The sequence below is a fragment of the Eurytemora carolleeae genome, unplaced genomic scaffold (genome assembly GCF_000591075.1).
Source record: "Eurytemora carolleeae unplaced genomic scaffold, Eaff_2.0 scaffold1098, whole genome shotgun sequence".
In the NCBI taxonomy this organism is placed as follows: Eukaryota; Metazoa; Arthropoda; class Copepoda; order Calanoida; family Temoridae; genus Eurytemora; species Eurytemora carolleeae.
In genome coordinates, this window is record NW_019397013.1 from 72,400 (window position 1) to 96,782 (window position 24,383).

The 24,383-nt window shown below is 33.0% G+C and overlaps 2 protein-coding genes across 5 annotated transcripts in view; one reads left to right on the plus strand and one right to left on the minus strand.

Moving 5' to 3' along the window:
* The window catches only part of LOC111711113 (uncharacterized), a gene marked incomplete in the record, with an annotated part of 11,857 nt that extends 11,587 nt beyond the window's left edge, over nt 1-270 (minus strand). Inside the window, 1 exon segment of the mRNA XM_023485366.1 lies at nt 176-270.
* A 1,004-nt stretch (nt 271-1,274) lies between these two features.
* On the plus strand, nt 1,275-24,152 carry LOC111711110 (probable E3 ubiquitin-protein ligase HECTD4). 4 transcript variants are annotated; one of them, XM_023485360.1, is made up of 31 exons: nt 1,275-1,341; nt 1,741-1,785; nt 1,853-2,029; nt 3,285-3,391; nt 3,933-3,981; nt 4,598-4,764; nt 5,335-5,375; nt 5,697-5,760; nt 6,436-6,501; nt 7,716-7,798; nt 8,133-8,193; nt 8,469-8,551; nt 8,930-8,994; nt 10,304-10,403; nt 10,705-10,781; nt 11,333-11,376; nt 11,676-11,854; nt 12,095-12,183; nt 12,233-12,346; nt 12,907-13,334; nt 13,743-13,896; nt 14,323-14,508; nt 16,859-16,930; nt 17,057-17,146; nt 17,545-17,643; nt 19,035-19,152; nt 20,050-20,172; nt 21,354-21,406; nt 22,226-22,265; nt 22,746-22,862; nt 24,013-24,152. In XM_023485360.1, the coding sequence occupies exons 1-31, from the start codon at nt 1,280-1,282 to the stop codon at nt 24,148-24,150; spliced, it is 3,291 nt and encodes a 1,096-aa protein (XP_023341128.1). In that variant the 5' UTR covers nt 1,275-1,279; the 3' UTR covers nt 24,151-24,152. The 4 variants fall into 4 exon arrangements, with proteins under 4 accessions (XP_023341128.1, XP_023341131.1, XP_023341129.1 ...); XM_023485363.1 differs by having other exon boundaries at nt 14,323-14,439; XM_023485361.1 differs by having other exon boundaries at nt 11,336-11,376.
* The last annotated feature ends 231 nt before the right edge of the window (nt 24,153-24,383 follow it).

Here is a 24,383-nt window from a genome sequence, read left to right on the forward strand (position 1 = left end):
TGGACTCCCCCCCCCTCCCCTTCCTTTTTTGGGTACTCCTCCTCAAATTTTTCTTGGACTCTCCTCCCCTTTTTCGAGGACTCTCGAAACTGCAGCCTGGCCTTTGTTGAAGTTCTTCACATTTTACGTTTCTTTGTTTGAAGTAAAGTTATTTCTAAACAAGCTAAACACGTACTCTGAAATCCGTCTCTTTTTGCTCCAAAATGATGAATTCCAAAATCTGAACCTTTTTTATAAATCTGTAAATATTCCGTATGGAGAGTGAAGTTTTTATCCTGCCTGTCTCCGGCTTAGGTTAGCGAACTCTGCAGTGGGACATATAAAACTGTGTTAAAAACAGAAGATTGTTGAACTCAAGTTATGTTGTTTAAGAGTACAATGTACAGAAACACAGCAAATGTGCAGTGTGCACAGACCCAGTTCACTAAATACATAATTTGTTTTTCGACCTTTGGTAAAACTGTTTGATTTATAACGACACCAAAAAAAATAAGATAGCTTTAATGTCGTTTTCCTATTTCACAGTTTTATGAGTCTCACTGTATAAAATATAGAAAGTCAATCTCAATCAATTCTTGTATTTCAATTGACTCTCCGGTTAGAGGGAAATGCCCTATTCTCATCAATGTTGAAAAAATTTTCTTGCGTGAAAAGTGTTTAATTCTTCCAATTTACTCCACTGTTTAAATTTGTAATTAGTAATCCGCAAGGCACTTTTATAGAGAAGCTACAAATGAAAATAACTATAATTTTATGATTCTTGATTGGAAAAAGTTTTAAGGTTTCCTGTTTTGAATCAGTCATGTCACTATACATATTACATACATATTGAGGTTCGCTTGAAATATTGTTACAGTCACTTTAAAAACAAACTGTCACAACTTTTCTTTAAAAAATTATATGTTACGTTGTTTTCAAATTTGTATTTGAAATTACCAGATAATTCCATTTTTGAAAAATATATACAAAATTATTTAAATATTCAAAATCACATTTACTTTTAATAAGTTAGACTTGTGAGTCAGGTCTGAATTTAATGAATTGAAGAGGTGGCTGAACTACCTAATACCAGTTCAAATCCTAATGATTCGTTAACTTTGAATCGGTGATTCAAGATTTGAACCAGTGGTATAGATATATCAGCGACCTCTCTCCAATTCATTAAATTANTGAATAAATGAATAAATGAATAAATCAATAAATGAATAAATGAATAAATGAATAATTAAATAGATTATTAAATTAATAAATGAATAAATGAATAAATGAATAGGATGATATGAGTTGGCTTGATGAATCTGAAACAGATGAATTATGCAGAAGAATACAATTATTTGCGAGGTATGTAAGTGAGCCATGGATGAATTTATTCATCCATGATGATGTAATCACTTTGTTGTAAACGCTGATGCCGAAACTCATCTATGTGTGTAAGCAATATAATTCGCAATCGTCTATTCCTGACATAAAAATCTGATATTTAATGTGAAACAATTTTTTATTGATTCAAGTTGATTCTTTATTCTTTTTTTTCGACAATTTAACTAGCGTATTCTAAAAGCAACCTTGTCCGTTGCTCCTTTTGACCGGGGTTCTTCCAGAAAACAGCGCAAACATATCTTAGGGCCGCTTCAAGAGGAAAAGCGATTGCGGATTTTCTTTTTAAATTTTGAATATTTACCTGTCACATTTATTATAAACATTTGAGTTTGAATTTATTTAACGATAATTTTTAACTAGAAATGAGACCAGCTCCTTTAAAACGTTGATTCAATACAGAACAAGGTAATAAAAGTTTTTTAATTAAAAATTAATTTAAAAATACTTTTTTACTAAACATTTTTGTTTATAGCGCTCTGACACAGCTTTGGCGTGCCAAACAAAAGTGGAGAGAGTTGGAGAAAAGTTGCAGTGCAGAGGAAACAACTGGCAGAAAGAGTTATGGAAACTCACCAACAGATGGCTCTAGCTCATTCTCTTCCAAACTCAGTCTCATGCTTATATTTCCTCTTATTGAATCCCAAGCAAGGTAGGTTTTTGCACACTAGAATCCGTTTTGACTTTTACTCTCTGCAACGCTTGCTCTAGCTGATTAAAAGTCGGCCTGGTACTTGAATTGAACCAGAGTTTTCAGTGTGCAGAGTGTTTGGACGATTTTTGAAATTCAACGGCAAAAACCATTTGAGGAACAATTTTCACATTTAGAATTGAGAAAAGCATTTGACTGAATAAATTTGTTTGTCAAATATTTAAATTCCAATGCAAGGGAAGATTTGTACAAAGTAATTAAATTTTATTTTTATTATGAAAATTTCGAAGCTCTTACTGAAGACAACTTTTACATGGGTCTTGAGTCTATTTTTTCTAGTCTTTACTTTCCAAACGAAATCTTTTCATGCAATTATTTCCAAACCAAATAAAACCTTATGGCCCAACCTGTCGTCGTTGCCTTAGTCTGTTCCACTTTAGTATTTATACACTTTGAGATTTGCATGCTAAATCGGAAAAGAGAATTTCCCGCAAAAGTATCAGAATCTTTATGAATAATTTTTCACATCTTATCAACCATATTTACCCNTGAGTTTGAAATATCAAAGTTTTACACTATCCAGTTGCAGAGATTTTGGGTTTAACAAATCTGAGTTTGTGACAAAAACTCATTTCCTTAGCAAAAATCCAAATATTTATTGGGAAATATAGCTATTAAGCAAAAAAATGCTCAAATTGCAACAAATTATACACTTCTGAAAAGCCCTTGACCCAGTGAATTCAAATGTCCAAAAACATTTGAAAAATTTTGAAAACCTAAATGTGTATTCAAGGAAAACTGAGAATGTGAAAATTCCCTTTAAAGGCGTCTGTGCTAAGGTTTAAAGGGTATCGTTGTGACTTTTGAGCCGAACAGAAGCCACCCATATGGAGGGTTGTTAACAAATAGGGTTTCCAGGGAAAGCCTTTTTTTTGAAAAAATAAACTTAGCGAAAAGAATTTTGCATTTTTTTGGTTAAATTTTGCATTTTCCGCGAAGTTTACACAATTTTCTTTTTCGCAAAACAGATTAACGAATAATTTTGTGAAAAATGAAAATTTTCGCATTTCTTTCTAAACGAAGGACGAAAAAATGGCCACTTTTTTTTGCGAAACAAAAATGCGAAATTTTAAAAAAACGATTTTTCCAATTGGTTGGAAACCCTACTAACAACTCATGTCTTTAGTCCCTTTCTAAGTAACATAACCACCCATGTGGCTATGCATGAAGAGAATAATATAATTTATATATTTAGACTTGACCCTGGTCTCTGTGGTATAACAACAACCATCCTACTGCAGAGTTTAAGGGAGTGTCCCCCACTTTCTCTCCGGGAACCGGCAGATTGTCTGACTGGCCTAGGTAAGATAAGAGACCCCATTTTTAGTTCGTTTTTATCATTTGTTTTTCATTAATGAGGCTCAACACTCAACAGCTATAATCTGAAAAATTCTAATATTTGAAAATTATGTCATTTTTACATTTTTTACTCATCTTGCAATAGCAATTTAAAGACATTAACCAAAACGATAAATCATTTAACCAATACTTTTTTCAGTTTTTAGTTTTCATTTTTTAAACTTATATCTTCTGTAGGAGTAAGAATTAAGCACAATTAGAAAAACATAAAAAATAACCTTTAATATGAATATAGGTAACTTGGTAGAGTAATAACTTAAAGATTAAAAAGTTAATTCAATATTATGTCCAATAGGGTTCAAAGTTTTTTGTATAAATGATACACTTCGGAAAATGTATTTGTGAAGATTTTGAGGCTTAGATCTTCCAATCCTTAATTGTACATCTTGGGTTATTTAGTGGATAACCCATCTATTGACTTTTGCTTTTCTGCATTACAAACTTTTTACTAAACATTTTTTTCATAATTAATTTTTTTTTTCAGAGAATTTACTGTGTCGTTGGTTGGGTGAAGATAGTTCTGGGATAGTTAGGTATGTATTCTAGAGGGTGTCCCAATAAACATGGGAATTAAGCGACGCATTCAAAATCGTCTTTGTTAAGAATTAGCGTTGTACATTTATTTAAACGTACAAGGGCTGTTTTGTTATTCTGCAAAACGTTGTATGATGTTCTGTAACATTTATGCAAGATTAAACAGTGAAAAGGAATTACTGTAACATAATTTCTCATTTTACTACAGTACACAAGTATGCAATCAAAATATAAACGATAAAAATGTCATTTACATTGACAATTAAAAAAAATTTCATTTAATTCTCATGTTTCTAGGGACATCCTGTAGATGATCATATATTTAATTTGTCTTTTGACTTGTTTATATGTCTCCAATAAACTTCAAAACATGATAACCAATCAGGCCTAATTTTTTATCTGTAATATCTGAAAAATCCGCCAATGAAAATTAAAATCTGCGAAAATGTTTAGATTTTTAAGTAAAAAATTATGGCATACAAGAAACATTTAAGACCTAAAATCAAAGGGTTCAACCTGAAAGCCCAGTTATATGTTTATATTAAAATTAGTGAATACTTTTTTCTCATATAATTTTATTGTTCCCGGGTTTAATTTACTTTTTAATTTAATCAGGCTTTCATCCAGTGAGCCCAGCGATGAGATTGTGCTGCCTGCTGCCTGCCTGGTGGCCCTGGCCTGTGCAAGCAATTCTACCAGAACTGTACTGCATACTCTGTACATACTGAATCAGCTAAAAACTGTACAACACCTTCCTGTCAATGATATCATTTATATTCTAAGTAGGTTGTTTATTTTAAGTTAAAAAGATTGAAAGCGTAATTTCAAGTGACCCTTCATGCAAAGATGGCAATGTCCGCTTTACAACGGTACCCTTTAGACCGAATGATCTGCTCAAATACAAATTAAATATTCATGTTTTTGTTTCTTTAAACTGATAATTTCATAAGCGGGGTCTCTGCAATAGTGACTTGCGTATTTCTTGCTTATAAGAGGGAATTAGGAAATTCGCAAAAATAATCACTTGTCGAGTCAGAAAATGAAAATATCTTCCACATTAAGATCTCAAGGGTACCGTTGTGAATCCGACTTCGCCATCATTGCATGGAGAGTTACTTGAAGTTACGTTTGCAGTCCTTATTAATTATAATAAAACAAAGTTAAATGAGACTGAAATCTTGCATGTTATCAATTTCCTACATTGAAATTGAAGTCGAATTAAATAAAATGCATAAAAAATAAAAAACTCTAGAAGTATAGTCTAACAAAATATTTAATAAAAAAATAGTTAAGGCATGATATTGAAAATAAAATATTAAAGGGCACCTATCTATAAGGAATATTTTGCATAGGTGCACTGGAGGGAGGGCCCAGTGTACCACCTGTACTGCAGGTATGTACAATGTATGACCACACTGTACACTGGATTTTATTGGATTATGCAATATAAGATGGTATAATCCCTATAGTGACAGGGTAATCCATTAATTCTGACATTTTATAAACTCTGCACTTGCACAGCTTTTGTAATACGAATGTATTGTAATATAACGATAAATTAAATAAATCTGAGGCCTAACCTAACCTAACCTATGGTTGGTTCCACTTAAAATTGTATATAATGTTTCAAGATTTAAGCCGGCGCTCAATTGGAACTGGTTTAAGCAGATTTGAGACGCAGCTCAAATTCATTAAATTCGAATTCTGATTCTAGGGTGCTAGATATAAAACTGGTTTCTGGTTTGATGACCCTCTACCACTTCCTTCTGGACCCCCTGGTAAGTTCAGGGCGGACCAATAAACATGGGTACAACATTAAAATCATCTTCAATATCTGGTATGTAATGAAGACTATACGCCACAAATTTACATCTTTGGAACCTGATGGTGAAAACCTTTTATATTTTAAACGTAGACTATTTGATCTAAAAGAATTCCTATAGTATGAAATATCTGTGGTCAACAATATTGAGTTGCAAATATATTGGTATAAGAAAACCAGAGTTTGTGGCAAAAGCACGTTCCTTTGGGATACAATACAATATTTAAAAAGTGCGTAAGGCTTTCTGGATTCAAATTTCAAAAAGATTATGTCGCAAATCTATTTTTAAAGTGCACCGAGTCATTTCAAGTTTAACTCTCAGATTTTCTGTAAATTAACACATATCCTATAATTTAAAAGGTTATGCTGATCGAGTTAGGTCGATGCAGCTTAGCACTATCAAAACAAAAAGTTTTAGCCTTAAAGGGACAGTAAGCGTATTTTGAAGTGACCTTCCATTTATAGAGTGGCATGTCCGATTTAAAAGGATACCCTTTAAACTTTTGTTTGAACAACATTGTCCGGACAAAGGTTTAAAGGGTACCGTTGTGAATCGGACATGCCTTTCTATAAAGGAAAGGTCAAATGAAATTACGCTTAAAAGCCCTTTAAATCAAATATATTGTTCCAGGATCAGAAGAAGGAAGAAGAACGATAGCTACAGATGGAACTTATCTATTTTTAACCGGATTAACAGGTGCAGACCAAGGTTATAATGCAAGGAAAGTTAATTGCAGTTGCGTATACTCTGCGTACATATTGAACACGTTGAAACCAGTTCTCTCTGGGCGAAATTTGTAAACAAGAATAGAAGCACCAGTGTTCGTTTACTATCCAAGGTTGATAAAAGCATTCAATTTTGATAATTCACATAGTAGTTTCCTATAACCAGAATATTTTATTGATTTTTGATGTGACAGATGAATCCCATGTCACGCTTCGACATCCGTCTTGTGTTTACATTACCGCCCAGAGACAATACACTGCAGTACAAAAGTTGCGTACACTTCTGAAATAATTATAATTGAATATATCACTCTCCACTAAACCCCACTATTTCTTCGGTCAGTGTACTGCAAATCACTGCAGTATATATATATCGAAAGCTTATAGTTGAGGGTGATCCACTGATTAAAATTTACAAAAATAAATAAAAATTGTTACAAAAAAGCCATGTATTTTAAAAATTTCTGACCCCAAAATCTTACTTAAAATGAAACTGAAAGTTTTGTCAAAATTTGAACATAATTTGACTAAATATTCTTATTTTTATCTAATAATTTGTTAAACCAAAAATCGAACCTATACATATTCAACTTATTATCTTAACAATATTTAACAAAAAATCTTCCTTTTATTTATCAAAAATATAACCTAACTTCAACTACATTCGACAAAAAGGTTTAACCATTTATTTGATCAAGAATCTTTTTGGAAGACTTTTATTTACATACAAGTCCCCAAGTTGTAATATGAATAAGATCAATTCAAAAGTAATATGTATTAATGATCAAAAAAGAAAATTAAACTTTTATTAAAGAGTTGATAGTAAATGTTTAGAATTTCCCCATAAAGAGATTGTCGACGTAAATTTAACTTATAAGTTATCATATACTTTAAAGGGACATGTCGGATTCACAACTGTATCCTTTAAACCTTTGTTATCGAGTTATCGAGTTATTCCTGTTTCTCTATCTACAATTTGTTGTTGTTGCTATTTTCTATAAAGTGATAAAAAGGAAATTAAAAGTATTTTCTAGACAGACAAACAACGTTGCAGCCTATACATTGTACGGTTGTGCTTCAGGCCCGGCATGCAACTTTTTAGATTTAGGGTCACTTGAAATAATGTTAAAGGCCCTTTATGATCGAAAATGTATATGTAGTTTAAAATAAAGCGTACTTGCATAGGCTGTGGTTTAGCTAAGCTGGGGTCAGGACTGAACGGAACTTTTCAAGGATTTATCTACTCTATCAACACAGATTTAGGACAGGTAGGACATCCAGTCAAAGGGGTTCAAGATTAAGGACAGATAGGACATGAAGAACAAGGTGATCAGGTTAAAGATTTAGGATAGGAAGGACATGCAGAACAAGGGATCCGGGTTCAAGATTTAGGACAGGAAGGACATGCAGACTAAGGGGGCTGGGTTTGGGAGTCAATTATATTGTTGGCTAGTTGTTATTCAGTTTAAGAAATCTGTTATCTCTAGTAAAGCGCCGTTTGAATTGAATTAAAGAAAGAGGGTGAATTGACATTAACCTAATTTTCTGGGAGAAGAGGTCGTTAACTTCAGAAAGTAAAAATGATAGAAAACATATTTTCAGGGTTTTATCAGCTTGGCAGACGGGGTTCTTCTGCATAAGAGCCTAGACCAAGAAAAACAAGGTTTTTATCAACATATAAATCCTCGAACTTTTTGCGCATTTATTTTTAACATTCCAGGATTTTCAAAATATAGCACATATCCTTTTTCTTAATCACTCGATATAAAAGTTGTTAAATATAATTTTAAAAAATAAAAACAATTTTTTGCAAATTGGTTTTTATATTTTTACGTTTTTTTTTAAAGAGTTTAATTGTCTCATCAAAGATCTCTTATATACAATGTTAACTATATTATATATAAATATATATATATGAGTATAAATTACATAAATCAGGGAACTGTGAATACTTAGCAACAGTGATCAACCCTGACACTCTAGAGGTCAAAACAGAATTGACGCAGTCTGCCTGCCTTCAGGTAATTGACGCAATTCAAACAAAATTACACAACAAATATATGATAATGACGCAGCGTTAAAAATTTAAAATGGAAAGTATTCTTTTCTGTTTCTTTTTAATAATTTTCAACTATGAAGGTTTAATGAAAGTTTAGTCATGCTTTTTTCATTGAAACGAATTTCTATTTGACTTTGGTATGATCAGAAAACAACAATTTTGCTTTTAGCCAGTTTTTACTCTCATATGCGACCTGATAAGTGAAAATACATTTTGTGAAAACTCTGAAATGTGCTTTAGATTTTTTGCAGAATTATACACCAAATTGAATATATTTACAATACATACAAAAGAAAATTAAAACTTTTTTCTGTTCTTTTCTCATTTTTAACAAATTTAGATTGAAGCTGGGTCCGCGGTGACCATAAACTTGATTTCTAATGGGATGGAATTTTACTGGATTAGGTACATTTTCTGTAATTTTCTGTAATACCTAATCATTACTGAATTATACAGAAAGTACAGGAGATTAGTTAACGACCTAATCCCTGCTGTACATTAGATTAGTATAAGACCTATTGACTGCTGACTGATACAGAGAGAACAGAAGATTAGTTAACAATCTAATCTCTGGTGTGTAAGAGATTAGTAGAAGCCCTGAGATATGTTGAGAACAGGAGATTAGTTAACAACCTAACCCCTGGTGTGTAATAGATTAGTAGAATCCCTGATATATATTAAGAACAGGAGATTAGTTAACAACCTAATCCCTGGTGTGTAAGAGATTAGTAGAAGCCCTGTGAGTTGAGAACAGGAGATTAGTTAACAATCTAATCCCTGGTGTGTAAGAGATTAGTAGAATCCCTGATTTACATTGAGAACAGTAGATTAGTTAACAACCTAATCCCTGGTGTGAAATAGATTAGTAGAAGCCCTGAGATACGTTGAGAACAGGAGATTAGTTAACAACCTAACCCCTGGTGTGTAATAGATTAGTAGAATCCCTGATATATATTAAGAACAGGAGATTAGTTAACAACCTAATCCCTGGTGTGTAAGAGATTAGTAGAAGCCCTGTGATACGTTGAGAACAGGAGATTAGTTAACAACCTAATCCCTGGTGTGTAATAGATTAGTAGAATCCCTGATATACGTTGAAAACAGGAGATTAGTTAACAGCCTAATCCCGGTGTGTAATAAATTAGTAGAAGCCCTGAGATATGTTTAGAACAGGAGATTGGTTAACAACCTAATCCCTGGTGTGTAATAGATTAGTAGAATCTCTGAGATATGTTGAGAACAGGAGATTAGTTAACAACCTAATCCCTGGTGTGTAATAGATTAGTAGAATCCCTGAGATATGTTGAGAACAGGAGATTAGTTAACAATCTAATCCCTGGTGTGTAATAGATTAGTAGAATCCCTGAGATATATTGAGAACAGGAGATTAGTTAACAACCTAATCCCTGGTGTTTAATAGATTAGTAGAAGCCCTGAGATATATTAAGAACAGGAGATTAGTTAACAATCTAATCTCTGGTGTGTAATAGATTAGTAGAATCCCTGAGATATGTTGAGAACAGGAGGTTAGTTAACAACCTAATCCCTGATGTTTAATAGATTAGTAGAAGCCCTGAGATATATTGAGAACAGGAGATTAGTTAACAATCTAATCCCTGGTGTTTAATAGATTAGTAGAATCACTGAGATATATTGAGAACAGGAGATTAGTTAACAACCTAATAGATTAGTAGAATACGAATATTTTGTTAAGGGCCATCAATACAAATGTGGAGAACGGAATGAGTTCTCCTTTTGCGTACATTATCATCCTAGATGTATTTACTGTTGATAAGAACAGTTATGCAGTTAAGGTAAGGACTTTTTTATTAATATTGGGCCTTCTGAGACATATCATTTTTGTTTTTAGAACACAAATATGACAATCTTGCCACTCGAAGGTGTCCCTCAGTGTCGGAATTTAATCCGACTCTTTCTGTTGAAAAAAATTGGAACTCAAATTTTATTTTTAAATTTCAAAACATAAAACTTTGATAGTCAGTTTACAGAGCACAATTAAAATCTTCAGAAATGTTTAAAAATGGGTAAAAACTAAAAATACAATTATTTAGACACTATTTCCCCCAAACATACTGAACGGTCCCTTTTGTTTAGGTTACCAGACCAAGGGTTGTCCTGAGTAAACGTGAAGAACCAGGTTTAAAGCTCCAGGGTCTAGAACATATTATTAGGTAGGGTTGCAAAAGTAATTCTAAGTGACCCTTCTATGCAAAGATGGCCTTTCCAGATTCACAACGGTACCCTTAAAAGCGTCGTCCGATCCAGTAGGATTTGAATACAATGTATGTAATTTTGCAAACTAATTTTTAATTGTGGTGGTTTCTTTATACACAAGTGACTTGCGTATTTCTACTGCATGTAAGAAATATCATAATTAAATCTTATTAAACCTACAAAAACGATAATATCCTCCACATTTTTGATCGGTTAAATATTTCAATTGTATCGTTGAGGATCAGACATTGCCATTTTTCCACTTGAAATCATGCTTACATCGGGTCTAAGTGAGCCTTCCATATTTCAAAAAAGACAATGACATCATCTATGAAGTAGATGATTAAAAATATTTGACCTAATTAAAAACATTTCAAAAATACGCCATTGTATTATAATTCATAATCTTTTCATGAACTAAATCCTAAAAATAATAAAGGGAGGGGGGGAGGGGTTAAGATAACAAAGAAACTTTTAAAAGACAAAAAAACCTAATGTTTTTTTTCAGTAGAAAATCCAAACCTTTGCGCCGCTCTTCAGCAGTAGATATAGGTAGCTATAGCATAATTAAATAATATTTTACCTTTTTATAAACAGTAAGCACCACTGAATTTATAAGTTTCCACTCCTGGTATTTTCAAGTTTTGACTTCTAGAATTTATGAGTTTCGACTTCTAGAATTTATAAGTTTCAACTCCTAGAATTTATAAGTTTCGACTCCTAGAATTTATAAGTTTCAACTCCTAGAATTTATAATTTCGACTTCTAGGATTTATAAGTTTCGACTTTTCGAATTTTTATGTTTCGATTCCTAGTATTTATAAATTTAGACTCCTAGAATTGTTTTTTAGATCCATCAGTATCCGTTCCTCAGACTGAGTCTAGCACTGCAGCCTCAGTAGCAAACCTAGCTAGAATCAGCGCTAACCTAGCTCGTGTTAGCTCTAGCTCAAGCTCAAACTCTTCTAGTACCTCAACTCAACCAGTGCAGGTGGCTCCAGGAGCAGCTAACTCAACCAATCCTGCAAAAGTAATTATCTGATTTTTTCTTGCATCTCCCATATCGGTGGTCTCACGCTCAACAATCAAAATGATCTATAAAAACAATCTTAAATTCTTAAAAGTTTAAAAAAGATGTTCACAGGCCAAATTTTCTTATTTTGAAACCCACAAATAAAAATGCATCTCAATAGTTTTAAAAACAATACCACTGATAAAAGGGGGGAAGCCCTCAATATCACAAAGTATTATAAAAGTTGATACTTTTTAGGACACAAATTCAACTTCTCTTGGTATATCTTACAAGACACTTGTTTCTACACCAATGCTCACATGTGGAACATTCATTACAATCCTGAGGTGAGTCAATTAAACAAGTTTGGATTTTAAATAATAATTTTATGTTTAGTCCTGTAGTGAACAGCCAAAGTGCTGGAGCTCAAATAGCTCGAAGTTTGTTGGGAGGAGGGAACCCTGGGGCATCCAATAGAGTTCTAGCAACCTCTCAGTGCTACTCTACTAGGAACATTTTATTTAAAAATTATTAAGACAAAACAACCTGAGCTAAAAACTTTAGAATGAGACCTTAATCCCGATTAGTAAATTAATCGGGAAATTAATAACAAGAGGATAACAAGCATTATTTAATCTGGATATTATGAAAAAGAGGAGATCAAGCATTAATCTCGATATCCATCATTCTAAAGTTTTTGGCTCTGAGATGAAAACTTTAGAATGTGATATCCTTAATCCCGACCGGTTAATTAATCTGGAGATTAAGTTCATGAGGAGTATAAGCAATATTTAATCTGGAGATTAAGAAAAAGAGTGGATTAAGCATTAATCCTGATATCTACCGTTCTAAAGTTTTCAGCTCTGATCGAACTATTTTATCTCTTTTTCTACTTTGTTACCCTTAAACTTTCATTAAATAGAACGATTTAAACAGTTATTTTAAGAAGGTCTCGATCTTTTGATCAATATTTATAATTTCAGTTTTTGTGTGATTTAAAAATATGAATTTGAAGTACGTTTAAATACGAAGTGTAAATAAAATAAAATAAAATTTTCATGAAAATGTAGAGATGGACAGTTTAGCAGCAAACATGATTTCTCAGACTGTATTAATTCATCCCTCGGTCGTGGTGGAACTCTATCAGATTTTGCGACAGTTTTTGACACAGTCAACAACTGCATTTGGGGTGCTACAGGCGACCACGTGGATCAGTTCAGTAACCCTGGACATCAAGCTCCGGCTTTTATTGCAAGAAAACTGGGATTCCCGGAGGAAAGTACTCAAGCACAGACAAAGAAGGGAAATTTGGCATCTACCCAGCAGATTTATGCAACACTACTGCGGCATGTCGGGCTTCAATGTTCCCATGCTGTTGCCTCTGAAAAAGTTGCGACATCATGCGCCGGGACCCTAGATTCTACACTAAATGAGAGGACCCAGGACTTAGCACACTTCCACAGGGTTCTCTTTTTATTGGAAGCTGCAGTATCTGAAGGTAGAGATGGGCACGTTTGACTCTTTTTCATTTCGTTCGTTCATCGTTCGTGAATGACGGATGTTTCATTCGTATTTTTAATAGTGTTTTATTCAGTAAAAATTATCGTTTTAAGATAGTTTGTTCCAAAAAATATGTTGTTTATGAAAAAACAATAGTTTTTTTTAACCAAATCATTGGAAAATCTTTAGTTCAGTAAAAAAACTTTGGTTTTTTAAAGTTCGTTCAAAAATCATTAGTTTAATTTTTTGTTCATTTTAAAAAAACGATACATTTTTCATTTCTCTGAACAATCCATTTTGGTTGTCCATCATTCGTTTTGTTTTCTGAATGACAACCTTTTTTTCGAAAAATTTGGTTAGTTCTTAAAAATTTCGTTCGTAAAAAACGATGCCCATCTGACCGAAGGTGATGGGACCAGTATATCCTGCCTTCTTGTATCCCTACAGGCTTTCTTCAACAGAGATAGAAGCTGGGCGGAGGAGCTAGAAAAGTCTAGAATAAAACAGTTGCAAGAGCTGCTCTGGAGCATCATTGACAATTATGAGAAATTTTCTTATAGGTAAACATCACCTGAAGAATTTTAGCTGCTAAATTTAACAATCTAAAAGAGATACTAACAAAATGTTCCCTAAACTCCTAAACCCCCCCCCCCTCAAAATAAAAGAGTTATTCCCCCACAGATTTATTTTTGCCATAAAACGTTCAATTTTTAAAATAATAAAAGCAATCTGAAGTTAAAATGTTTTGCGAGGAAACTTTTTGCGAAGGTGAAATGTTGTAGAAGGAAACCTTTTGTGGTAGAAACATTTGTGAAAGGAAAGTTTTGTGGTTGGAATATTTAGCAGGAAAAAAATTTGTGGACAAAATATTTTATTGAGAAACTTTTTGTAGTTCTTCTGTTCGGAGAACTTTTTTGGGGTTGAATCCAAAACTTTTAAGGGTTTTCTAAATTTAAATTTTCAAATAACTGATATTTGTTCTGCAGGATATCTCTAGAGGCTTGTAGAACACTGCTGAGTGCTATAAATATGGTGTATCCGTCCTTACAGGTTCAAGAGGAGCTAGTTCTTTCTCTTTTAAACCAGGATACATCTCAGCTCAGGTATCTATCCTTGCAGGTTCAAAAGAAGCTAGTTCTTTCTCTTCTAAACCAGGATACATCTCAGCTCAGGTATTCATCCCAACCAGGAGGAGCTATTTTTCCTCTAAACCTGGATACATCTCAGCTCAGGTATCAATGCCTGCAGATTTAGGAGGAGCTAGTCCTCTTGAAAACAAGAATTCATTCAGATTATCATTTCTGATTGTTAGATTTTAGATTTTTTGTTTAGATTCAATTATTCATTTCTTGAATTTTCAAATAGGACACGATTTACATTCTATGTACATCCTTCATATCATCAGTTTCAATCATTGATTTATACTCACATTAGGTGTTATCTATCTATCCTATCCTTCTTTCCTATTGATTTGTCCCTCTCTTCTCCTCCTTGCTCTAGGTATGTTTCCGTCTCCTAGTATTCTCTCCCCTGTTCTATTGATCTTCTCTCTCCTCTCCGTCCTTCTTAATTACATTGATCCATGATAGACCTGCACTACGGAATAGAGGACACTATAACCCAACCTTACTCCAGCCTCATTCCATCCTTACTTAATCAATCCTTACTTAATCCAACCTTGCTCATTCCATCTTTACTCATTCCATCCTTACTCTATCCATCCTTACTCATTCCTTCCTGACTCAATTCATTTTGTCTCATTCAATTCTTACTCAATCCATCCTTACTCAATCCATCCTTATTCAATCCATCCTTACTCAATCCATCCTTACTCACTACAACCTTTTTCATTCCATCCTTACTCAATCCAACCTTACTCAATCCATCCTTACTCAATCCAACCTTACTCAATCCATCCTTACTCAATCCATCCTTACTCAATCCAACCTTACTCATTCCAACCTTACTCAATCCAACCTTACTTAATCCATCCTTACCCAATCCATCCTTACCCCATCCATCCTTACTCAATCCATTCTGTCTCATTCCATCCTTACTCAATCCATTCCATCCTTACTTAATCCATTCTGTCTCATTACATTCTTACTTAATCCATCCTTACTTAGTCCATCCTTACTCATTCAATCCTTACTTATTTCATTCTTACTTGTTCCATCCTCATTCATTCCATCCTTACTCAATCCATCCTTACTCAATCTATCCTTACTCAATCCAACCATACTCAATCCAACCTTACTCAATCCAACCTTACTCAATCCATCCCTACCCAATCCAAACTTACTCAATCCAACCTTACTCAATCCATCCTTACCTAATCCATCCTTAGTCAATCTATCCTTACTCAATCCAACCTTACTAAATCCATTCTTACTCAATCTATCCTTACTAAATCCATCCTTTCTTATTCATTCCATCCTTACTTAATCCAACCTTTCTCATTCAATCCTTACTCAATCTATCCTTACTCATTCCATCCTTTCTCAATCCAACCTTACTCAATCCATCCTTACTCAATCCATCCTTATTCAATCCATCCTTACTCAATCCATCCTTACTCATTCCATCAATACTCAATCCAACCTTACTCAATCCATCCTTACTCAATCCATTCTTAATCAATCCATCCTTACTCAATCCATCCGTAACTCAATCCATCCGTACTCAATCCATCCTTACCCAATCCATCCTTACTCAATCCAACCTTACTCAATCCATCCTTACTCAATCCATCCTTACCCAATCCATCCTTACTCAATCCATCCTTACTCAATCCATCCTTACTCATTCCATCAATACTCAATCCAACCTTACTCAATCCATCCTTACTCAATCCATCAATACTCATTCCATCAAAACTCAATCCAACATCTACTTTTTACTCTATAGGGGTTTGGTCCACCACCATCACTGAATTTTAAACTCAATCCATCCTTACTCAATCCATCTTTACTCAATCCAACCTTACTCATTCCATCCTTACTCTATTCATCCTTACTCAATCCATCCTTCCTCAATTCATTCTGTTTCATTCAATCCTTACTCAATTCATCCTTACTCAATCCATCCTTACTAAATCCATTCTGTCTCATTCAATTCTTACTCAATTTATCTTTACTCAATCCATCCTTATTCAATCCATCCTTACTAAATCTAACCTTACTCACTCCAACCTTACTCATTCCAACCTCACTCAATCCAACCTCACTTAATCCATCCTTACGCTATCCATCATTACCCAGTCCATCCCTACTCAATCCATCCTTATTCATTCCATCCTTACTCAATCCAACCTTTCTCATTCCATCCTTACTCAATCTATTTTCACTCAATCCATCCTCACTCAATCCATCCTTATTCATTCCATCCTTACTAAATCTATTCTTACTCATTCCATCCTTACTCTATCCACTTATCTCTTATATTCTCTTATTTTTTCTTCATATTTTCTCATAGTGTTTCAAATTTTCTCACAGTTTCTCATGTTTTCCTATATTTTCTCAGGGTTGATCTTGGAAACATGATTCTGGAATGGTTTACTCAAGAACTAGAGGCTCCGGGTACTCAACCCAACAGGAACGAATATTACAAGTCTTATTAATCAAACTTTATTTTGAAATTAAAGGATAGTCTTTTAAAATGTTAAAATTAAAAACCCTAAAGAAACGAGGACTGAAATAATGTAAATATCTCTGGGTGCAGATTAAGGCAGATGCTCGGACGAATGAGATTAAACTCCTGCATCATCTCACTTCTCACTCTCTCAACACAGAAAACCATCTCTTTGATTAGGCAAGTTCCAAGGGAGGGGGGGGATTGAAACATTTGATACAATTTTAAGTGGAACCAACAATATTTAAGCCGCGGCTTAAATTTAAACCGCCGCTCAAATTCTTTAAATTCGGCTACAGGTTGTAGAGATATAGGATATTAGAAAATTGAGATTTGTAGTAAAGACTCAATTCCTTTAATGCGGAATTTTAAGTGACCCCATATTACATATTACTGGTAATAACTCATAATTGAGAAATATATTTTCTATGTTTTCGAAAAATCCACCGATAAAAATTTTGTTTTATTTTAAAAAATGCATTACACAAATCAAACGATACAATTGTATTGTAAGGAAATGAATTTTTATTACTATTTATAATTTCTATGCGTTTAGGTCTTTTTACCTTTGTGTTCAGGACCGGAAGTATTGAAGATGTCGGACAGCTTTGTGCTGGGGCTCCACAACTGTCACCAGCTGTCAAATATACAGCCACCGTGGTTAACACTGTTCTTAGGTAGACAACTTCTCAGTTATTCCTTTATTTATTTATCCATTATGAACTCAACCTTTAATGGTTATGGGGTGCAAGGGAGTCTAAAAAGTATGTCGGGAAAATGTTCAAAAATAATTATTTCAAATTTTTAAAAATATTAATATGTGACACATTTTGTCATATTTTTTCAAGGGCTTTTCAAAAATATAAATTTTTTCCATGAAACTTATTAAAAAAAAGATATTTAGCATTTCTGATTTTTTGGAAACACCGTTTAACTGTCCTCCACCCTATACCCTTTGCATTAAAATAAATCCGATTTTTATGGAACGAAAATTCAACAACATTTCGCAAAAATGGACGACAAAGTTTTCGCGAAAATGAGGTAAAAAATTTCGTCTAAGTACATCGAAATTCGGAAAAACTTTGAATTAAACTGAACGAATTACGTTCGTTCATTTTCACGGATTTCGTTCAACGAAAATTTCGTTGGAAACCCTAGTTCTCACGTCAAAGTGAATTATACGATAGATTTAAACTTTACTTTATCTTAATCATAACTCTTAATCATAAAGAAAATAACAAATAAAAAAGTCGTGTCAATAAATTCGCAGATTTTTTATCTTTTTCTTATTTCTGGATTTCTATCCTTATCTATACACAGACTAGATTTAATGAATGGCGAGACTAGGGTTTCCAGCGAAAAGGAAAAATGGTTTCGCGACATTTTCGCATTTCGTTCGCTCGCGAAAATTTTCCCTTAGAAGAAAGAATTTTTAAATGTCGTTTTCTCAACCTACAGATAATGAAATTCTGCAGATATTTAGTTTTTTAATTGAATAATTATATTGAGCTCTTTAAAACTGTTCCTGCATATTTAATGACTATTTATTTATTTTTACAGTACAGGGTGTCCCAAAAAACATGGGAATTCAGTGACGAATTCGATATCGTCTTTTCAAATAGATCTTTGATTTAGTATAGTGATACCTACTGAGAAAGCTGTAATCTGTAAGAGTTTCGTCTGCTATGTTTACATTTTGTTTGTTTATGTTTTGACTGCATACGGTTGTACTTAGTAAAACAAGAAAATTACAGTATACAAACAGAGTAAACTTGTCCGTATTCACTGTTCATCTTGCGGAGACATTATAGACACATCTTTACAGTCTTTTACCCTTTTCATAAAATAAACTCTAGCAGACATAATAATATTATGGCTTTTGAAATTAGGTATTACAATGCTAATTCATAACAAAGACGATATCGAATTCGTCGCTGAATTCCCATGTTTTTTGGGACACCCTGTAGTATAAAACCGAATGATAAATTGTCAAGACGACATTTTATAAATTCTATCGATGTTTCCCAAGTTCTGGGTTAAACTGTATAAAATCAATTCTCCTGTTTAGTAACTGTTTGGTGGATGAGGATGGGGATGAGGATATACAAGATCTTCTCCGGGAACTCATCCAACTTATTCTTGATTCATCTTCATCCATTATAGATCATCTACTTACAGAAATACAGGTCTTTATATTCATATCAATTTACGGATTTAAATGTAGACCGATGTTATTTGACCCTAGACCTAAATATACCTAAATATTTGATAAACACAGAGAAATTCTAAAATCTTTATCTCTGATAAATTATGTGGAAGATATCATCATTTTACTAGATTGAAAAGTGTTCAATTCTGACACTTTCCACCATTGATTCTATTTTTATTGACAATTTCCCTAAAATATCGAATATTGAATATTATGTTACTTAATATAGTAGCTCGGGAACCCAGCTTTGACTGGAGTTTTCCACAATAAAAGTAAATGGCCACTCAATTTTAATAAAGTTTTAAACAAGGCTCAGAACATTTCCGTGGTTCAACAAGTTCTACAATCAACATTTTAGGCCTATCGGTTAAGGGGTTCCTCAGTCATGATTGGACATCAAAACAGACAAAGAATACTCATTTATATGTACCCAAGCTAAGAACATTCCCGTTGTTTTACCGAGTTACCCCATCTAAATTTGAGGCAAATCAGTCAAAGGGGACATGAGTTATTACCGTAATTACAAACAAACAGACACACAGTGATAACTACTTTATATACATACTTGCTACACAAGGTTTCCCAGATTACTCATAGTTACTTCCTCCGTTTACCCGCACTTGATTGTAAATTACGATTTTAACTATTTTTCTGATAAAAGTCTACCCATTCTACTTAGAATCGTTAAATTAAGCTAAAAACATTCCCGTCGTACTACCAAGTTTCCCAATTCAAATTTGAGACTAATCGGCGAAGGGGTTAATGAGTTATAATCTGAAAAACATACATACAGATAATGATTACAACTTTATATAAATAGATATATATCAGTATATGTACGTACATAAAATATACTGTAAATGTTCTGCTTCAGGAGATGGTTTCAACTGACTCTGGTTGTTTACGATTAAAATATCTGAACAGGGTTCTCCAGGGTTCAATACTTGCTCTAGTTTTACTCCCAACACTCACTTGCCTCACTCAAATCGTTTCCCAGGTGAGTTAAAAATGACAAAATTTGACAATTCTCTAGAGCATAAATCCGCAAGTTTTTTTTTTGAAAAATCTCAAGATTTGACATTTTTATACAAAAATATTGTAAAAAGAATGCTTAGGCTGAAGATAATATTGACTACAGTGAGACCCACTAAACTGTGGAATAGGAAAATGACTGTTAGATTTAAATTATGGGGTTGAAGGGACAAATGAATTGTAGAGTGTACACAGATCCTTCTCAATTTAAAAGTTGATTTTCAAGATGCTAGTAAAATATTTGCTTGAAAACAACATTTATACACAAAAGATTGTTTAAATGTTGTTATCCTTTTACAAAGAAGGTATGGGTATCAGTGCACCTAGTACTTTACGGTTTCTTTTTGGTTGAGAATTCCTCTTTCAAGAAATGTTCTTAATCAAATCTGCAGTATTGTGAGCCGAACAAAAGGAATAACACTCGAAAGAGGGAAAATAAGGCGAGTTGGCAAGGAAAACACTCTTTTCTACCAGACACAGATAGATGATAACTTCTTGAAAATGTATATTTCAGTAACGAGGTTTCCTACAAAATACAAATTGTTATTGGCGTACATGCATATAAATAATAATTTTTAATAAAGATTAAACAGTTGAAGGTTTTTTTTATTATCAATAAATGAGTATAGGAATTCTAGGTCTTGTAGGTTTAGTAGGATTGGAGATTTTAGGTTTAGTGGGTTTAGCAGGATTGGGGATCATATTTTTTTTGCTGTTGTAAATCGATAAATAAAGGGTTTAAAGGCACTGTTGTGAACTGATTAATAAAAGGTTTAAAAGGTACTGTTGTGAATGGAACTTACAATCTAGAAAACTGTGTTGGGTCGAAAAGTTGTTTGTACAGAAGTCTAAAGCAAATTTAATTCTTCTGAAAATAAATATTTCGTCTGATTAAATAAGTTCACTATTTGATTGCAAATGATTCACTGAAATTATGTTTAAATGGGTTCTTTTAATGCACTTAAAGTTTTATTAGCTCCATGCGGCTGTTGTTTACGTTTATGCAAAATCCTTGGCAAGGTTTGGTTTGGTGAGTGGACGGAGTATATTCAACGGAGGTACAGTTTGTCGGAGACGACCTTTACAACAGGGGAAATTTGAGGGATATGGTTCACAAGTATCTATTCAGAAAATTTTAATTTTTAGGGAGATGAATGTGAACATTGTAACATTCCTGTGCTTGTCGGTTTACTTACAAGGTCAGTTTTATTCTACATCATAAAACAAATTGTTTCGCAGATTTACCCAAATCCTTTTGCAATGATGGGTTTGTAACATTTCAAAAGTCGATCTTTTTTTTCTTTTTTTCCCTTTATACTTTTTGCCTAGTTTTATCTATTCTTATACTTTGCTTGTCTGTCTGTTTGTATCCAATAAACGTCAAAACACCTAAAGCGATCGGGCCCAAATTTTTTTTTTGGGACTTCACATGGACCCAGAGAAAATTTATGGAGGCTCAAAACTACAAAAATTTGTGTCCAAATGTTTTTGTGTTTTGTAAAATTTTAAAAATGTGCAAAAAAATATTTCTAAACATGCGAACTTTTTTTGTTTTTGTTTTATATTGTACAAAGCGAAAATCATCCCAGATAGAGCCACAATTAAAAGTTGAAATGGAAGATAGGCACGAAGCGCACTAACATTATAAAACTAAAGTTAACTTTTACAGAACACAAATGAACCTTCACAATTGTTTAAAGTATTTATGAGGTGCCTTTTGAAATTCCAAAACTAGAATTTAAAAAAAACGTTTTATTTACGACTTTCTGTGTCTTACGTTTAATCAGAGCCAGGGAGTAAAGGGGGGGGGGGGGGTTCAGTACTCAGTACACACCCGTGTTAAAGTGCATAAAGTTTCAATTTTTATGTGTCAGTGAATCCCTCTTTTTGGCTTAACTTTTAAAGAGCTTGTCAAGTTACCGCGGTCAAATTTATTATAAATATATCATATATGTATATTTTTATTACGAACTTTTCATTTTAGTTTTCTAATTGAGTTTTTTCTTCTATATTTTCAGATGCTGTAAGGTTAGCAAGATCTACCAAGATAATATAAAGGTATCTGATATTTTTTAATTTTATGATAATAGAAAAAATGTTAATATTATGCGCAAAAAATGATTTGAATTTATTTTTAAAAATTAAATAAAAAATTAAAATGAAAAGTATTCAATACATTAATAATCTGTTACTTCAAATAGATGAAGAATCCCTTTAATAATCTGTTATTTCAAATAGATAAGCAATACCAAGGGTGTAATGCAAGGATTAAAAGCATTAAATTTTGATAATTTTGATAATTCACATAATAGTTTCCTATGACCAGAATATTTCATTGATTTTTTTTATGTGAAAGATGGATCCCATGTCAGGCTTTGACATCCGTCTTGTGTTTACATTACCGTCCAGAGACAGTACACTGCAGTACAAAAAATGTGTACACTTCTCTGAAATAACTTTCCTTGCATTACATCCTTGAGCAATAATCTGTAATTTCAAATAGATGAACAATATCTTTAAATATTTGGATCTGTTTAGAAAGGTGAGCCTGGACTCGAAATACCTAAACAAGTTGACGATGGAATTCTTTCATCAGTTCGTATACCAACTCCTTGGACCATAGGACGAGTTCTTGAAAGTCCTCATCCCCTAAAGGTAATAAGGTTTTCTCCTTAGAAAGGGACTGTAAGTGTAATTTCAAGTGACCCTCCATGCAAAGATAGGAATGCCCCATTACTACGGTAACCTTGAAACCTTAATCTGATCAAAAATGTGGAAGATACCATTTTTTTCTGGTTCAAAAAGTGTTTATTTTTAGGAATTTCTCTATTGTTTCTCATAAGCAAGGCATATCCAAGCGACTTTTACAGAGAAATCACAAATGCAAATAAACCATTTAAACCTTAAGATAATAAGATATCTTTATATCCTCAAACACTAAAGATAATTGGGATCAATATGTATCCTCATCCTCTCAAGATAATAAGGGATTAATATCTCCACATCCTTTCAAGATAATAAGGGATCAATTAATCCTCATCCTCTCAATATAATAAGGAATCAATATATCCTCATCCTCTCAAGATAATAAGGGATCAATATATCCTCATCCACTTAAGAAAATAAGGGATCTATATCTCCTCATCCTCTCAAGATAATAAGGGATCTATATATCCACATCCTCTCAAGATAATAAGGGATCTTTATGTCCACATCCTCTCAAGATAATAAGGGATCAATATATCCTCATCCTCTCAAGATAATAAGGGATCAATTAATCCTCATCGTCTCAAGATAATAAGGGATCACTGACGAATATGATCAATTATACCTTATTTGTTGTCTTAAAATCAGGGCTCTTCATCGTTCATTTTATTTAAGTCTTATTCTAAAAATCCACAAACATTTTTATCTCAAGAAAACTACATTTTTCCTGAAGAAATGCGCTTTATTTGTTCAACGCAAGCATTGGAGAATTAAAAAATTAATTTTGAAGATTAAGAAGATAATAATAAAAATTGGATTTCAAATGACAAGTTTTCCCAATTTTAAATATCTAAAAATTATTTCCTTAAATTGAACGGAAAACAGGAAAAAAGAGAAAAATTTCGCTCCGCGCAAATGTTTGTATGTTGGAGTAAAAATATTTTTTGAAGAGAATTAGAAAATGATATAAATAATATATATATATATAATACCCTGGGACCCTGTACTGTACTGTACTGTACTGTGTTGTGAGTAAGAGTTGTTTTTAATTCTAACAGAGTTTTGTTGACTGTTCCTTTAAGCCTTTCTCTGTTTTTAGGATAATTACAAGTTGAAGGAAACTGTACAGATTCCAGGAGCTAAACTTCTCTACATTAGGTATTTATGTACTGCACTGTACAGCGTACAGCTTATATTATACAGTAAGACTCGTAAAACTGTGGAAAACGAATGTTGAACTCAATTTATGATTTTAAACATTCCAACAAAGAAATTGTTAGGATCGAGACCCTATTCACTTGATAAGTTTATTTTCAAGCTACTGATAAAACTATAGGTTTATAAAACATGAAAAACATAATAGATTGCTCTCATGTTTTCTTCCTATTCCACAGTTTTATGGGCCTAACTCATCTCACTGTAAACTGCCTTGTCGTACAATTGAATCAGGGGAATTCACCCCCCCCCCCC

Bases quoted from the DNA above. Each gene is read 5' to 3' on its own strand.
- LOC111711110 (XM_023485360.1), top strand. From the start codon at position 1,280: ATGAGTTGGCTTGATGAATCTGAAACAGATGAATTATGCAGAAGAATA. The intron at 10,404-10,704 runs GTAAGGACTTTT...CCTTTTGTTTAG, and splicing joins AGAACAGTTATGCAGTTAAG to GTTACCAGACCAAGGGTTGT. The intron at 16,931-17,056 runs GAACGAATATTA...CTCTGGGTGCAG, and splicing joins CCGGGTACTCAACCCAACAG to ATTAAGGCAGATGCTCGGAC.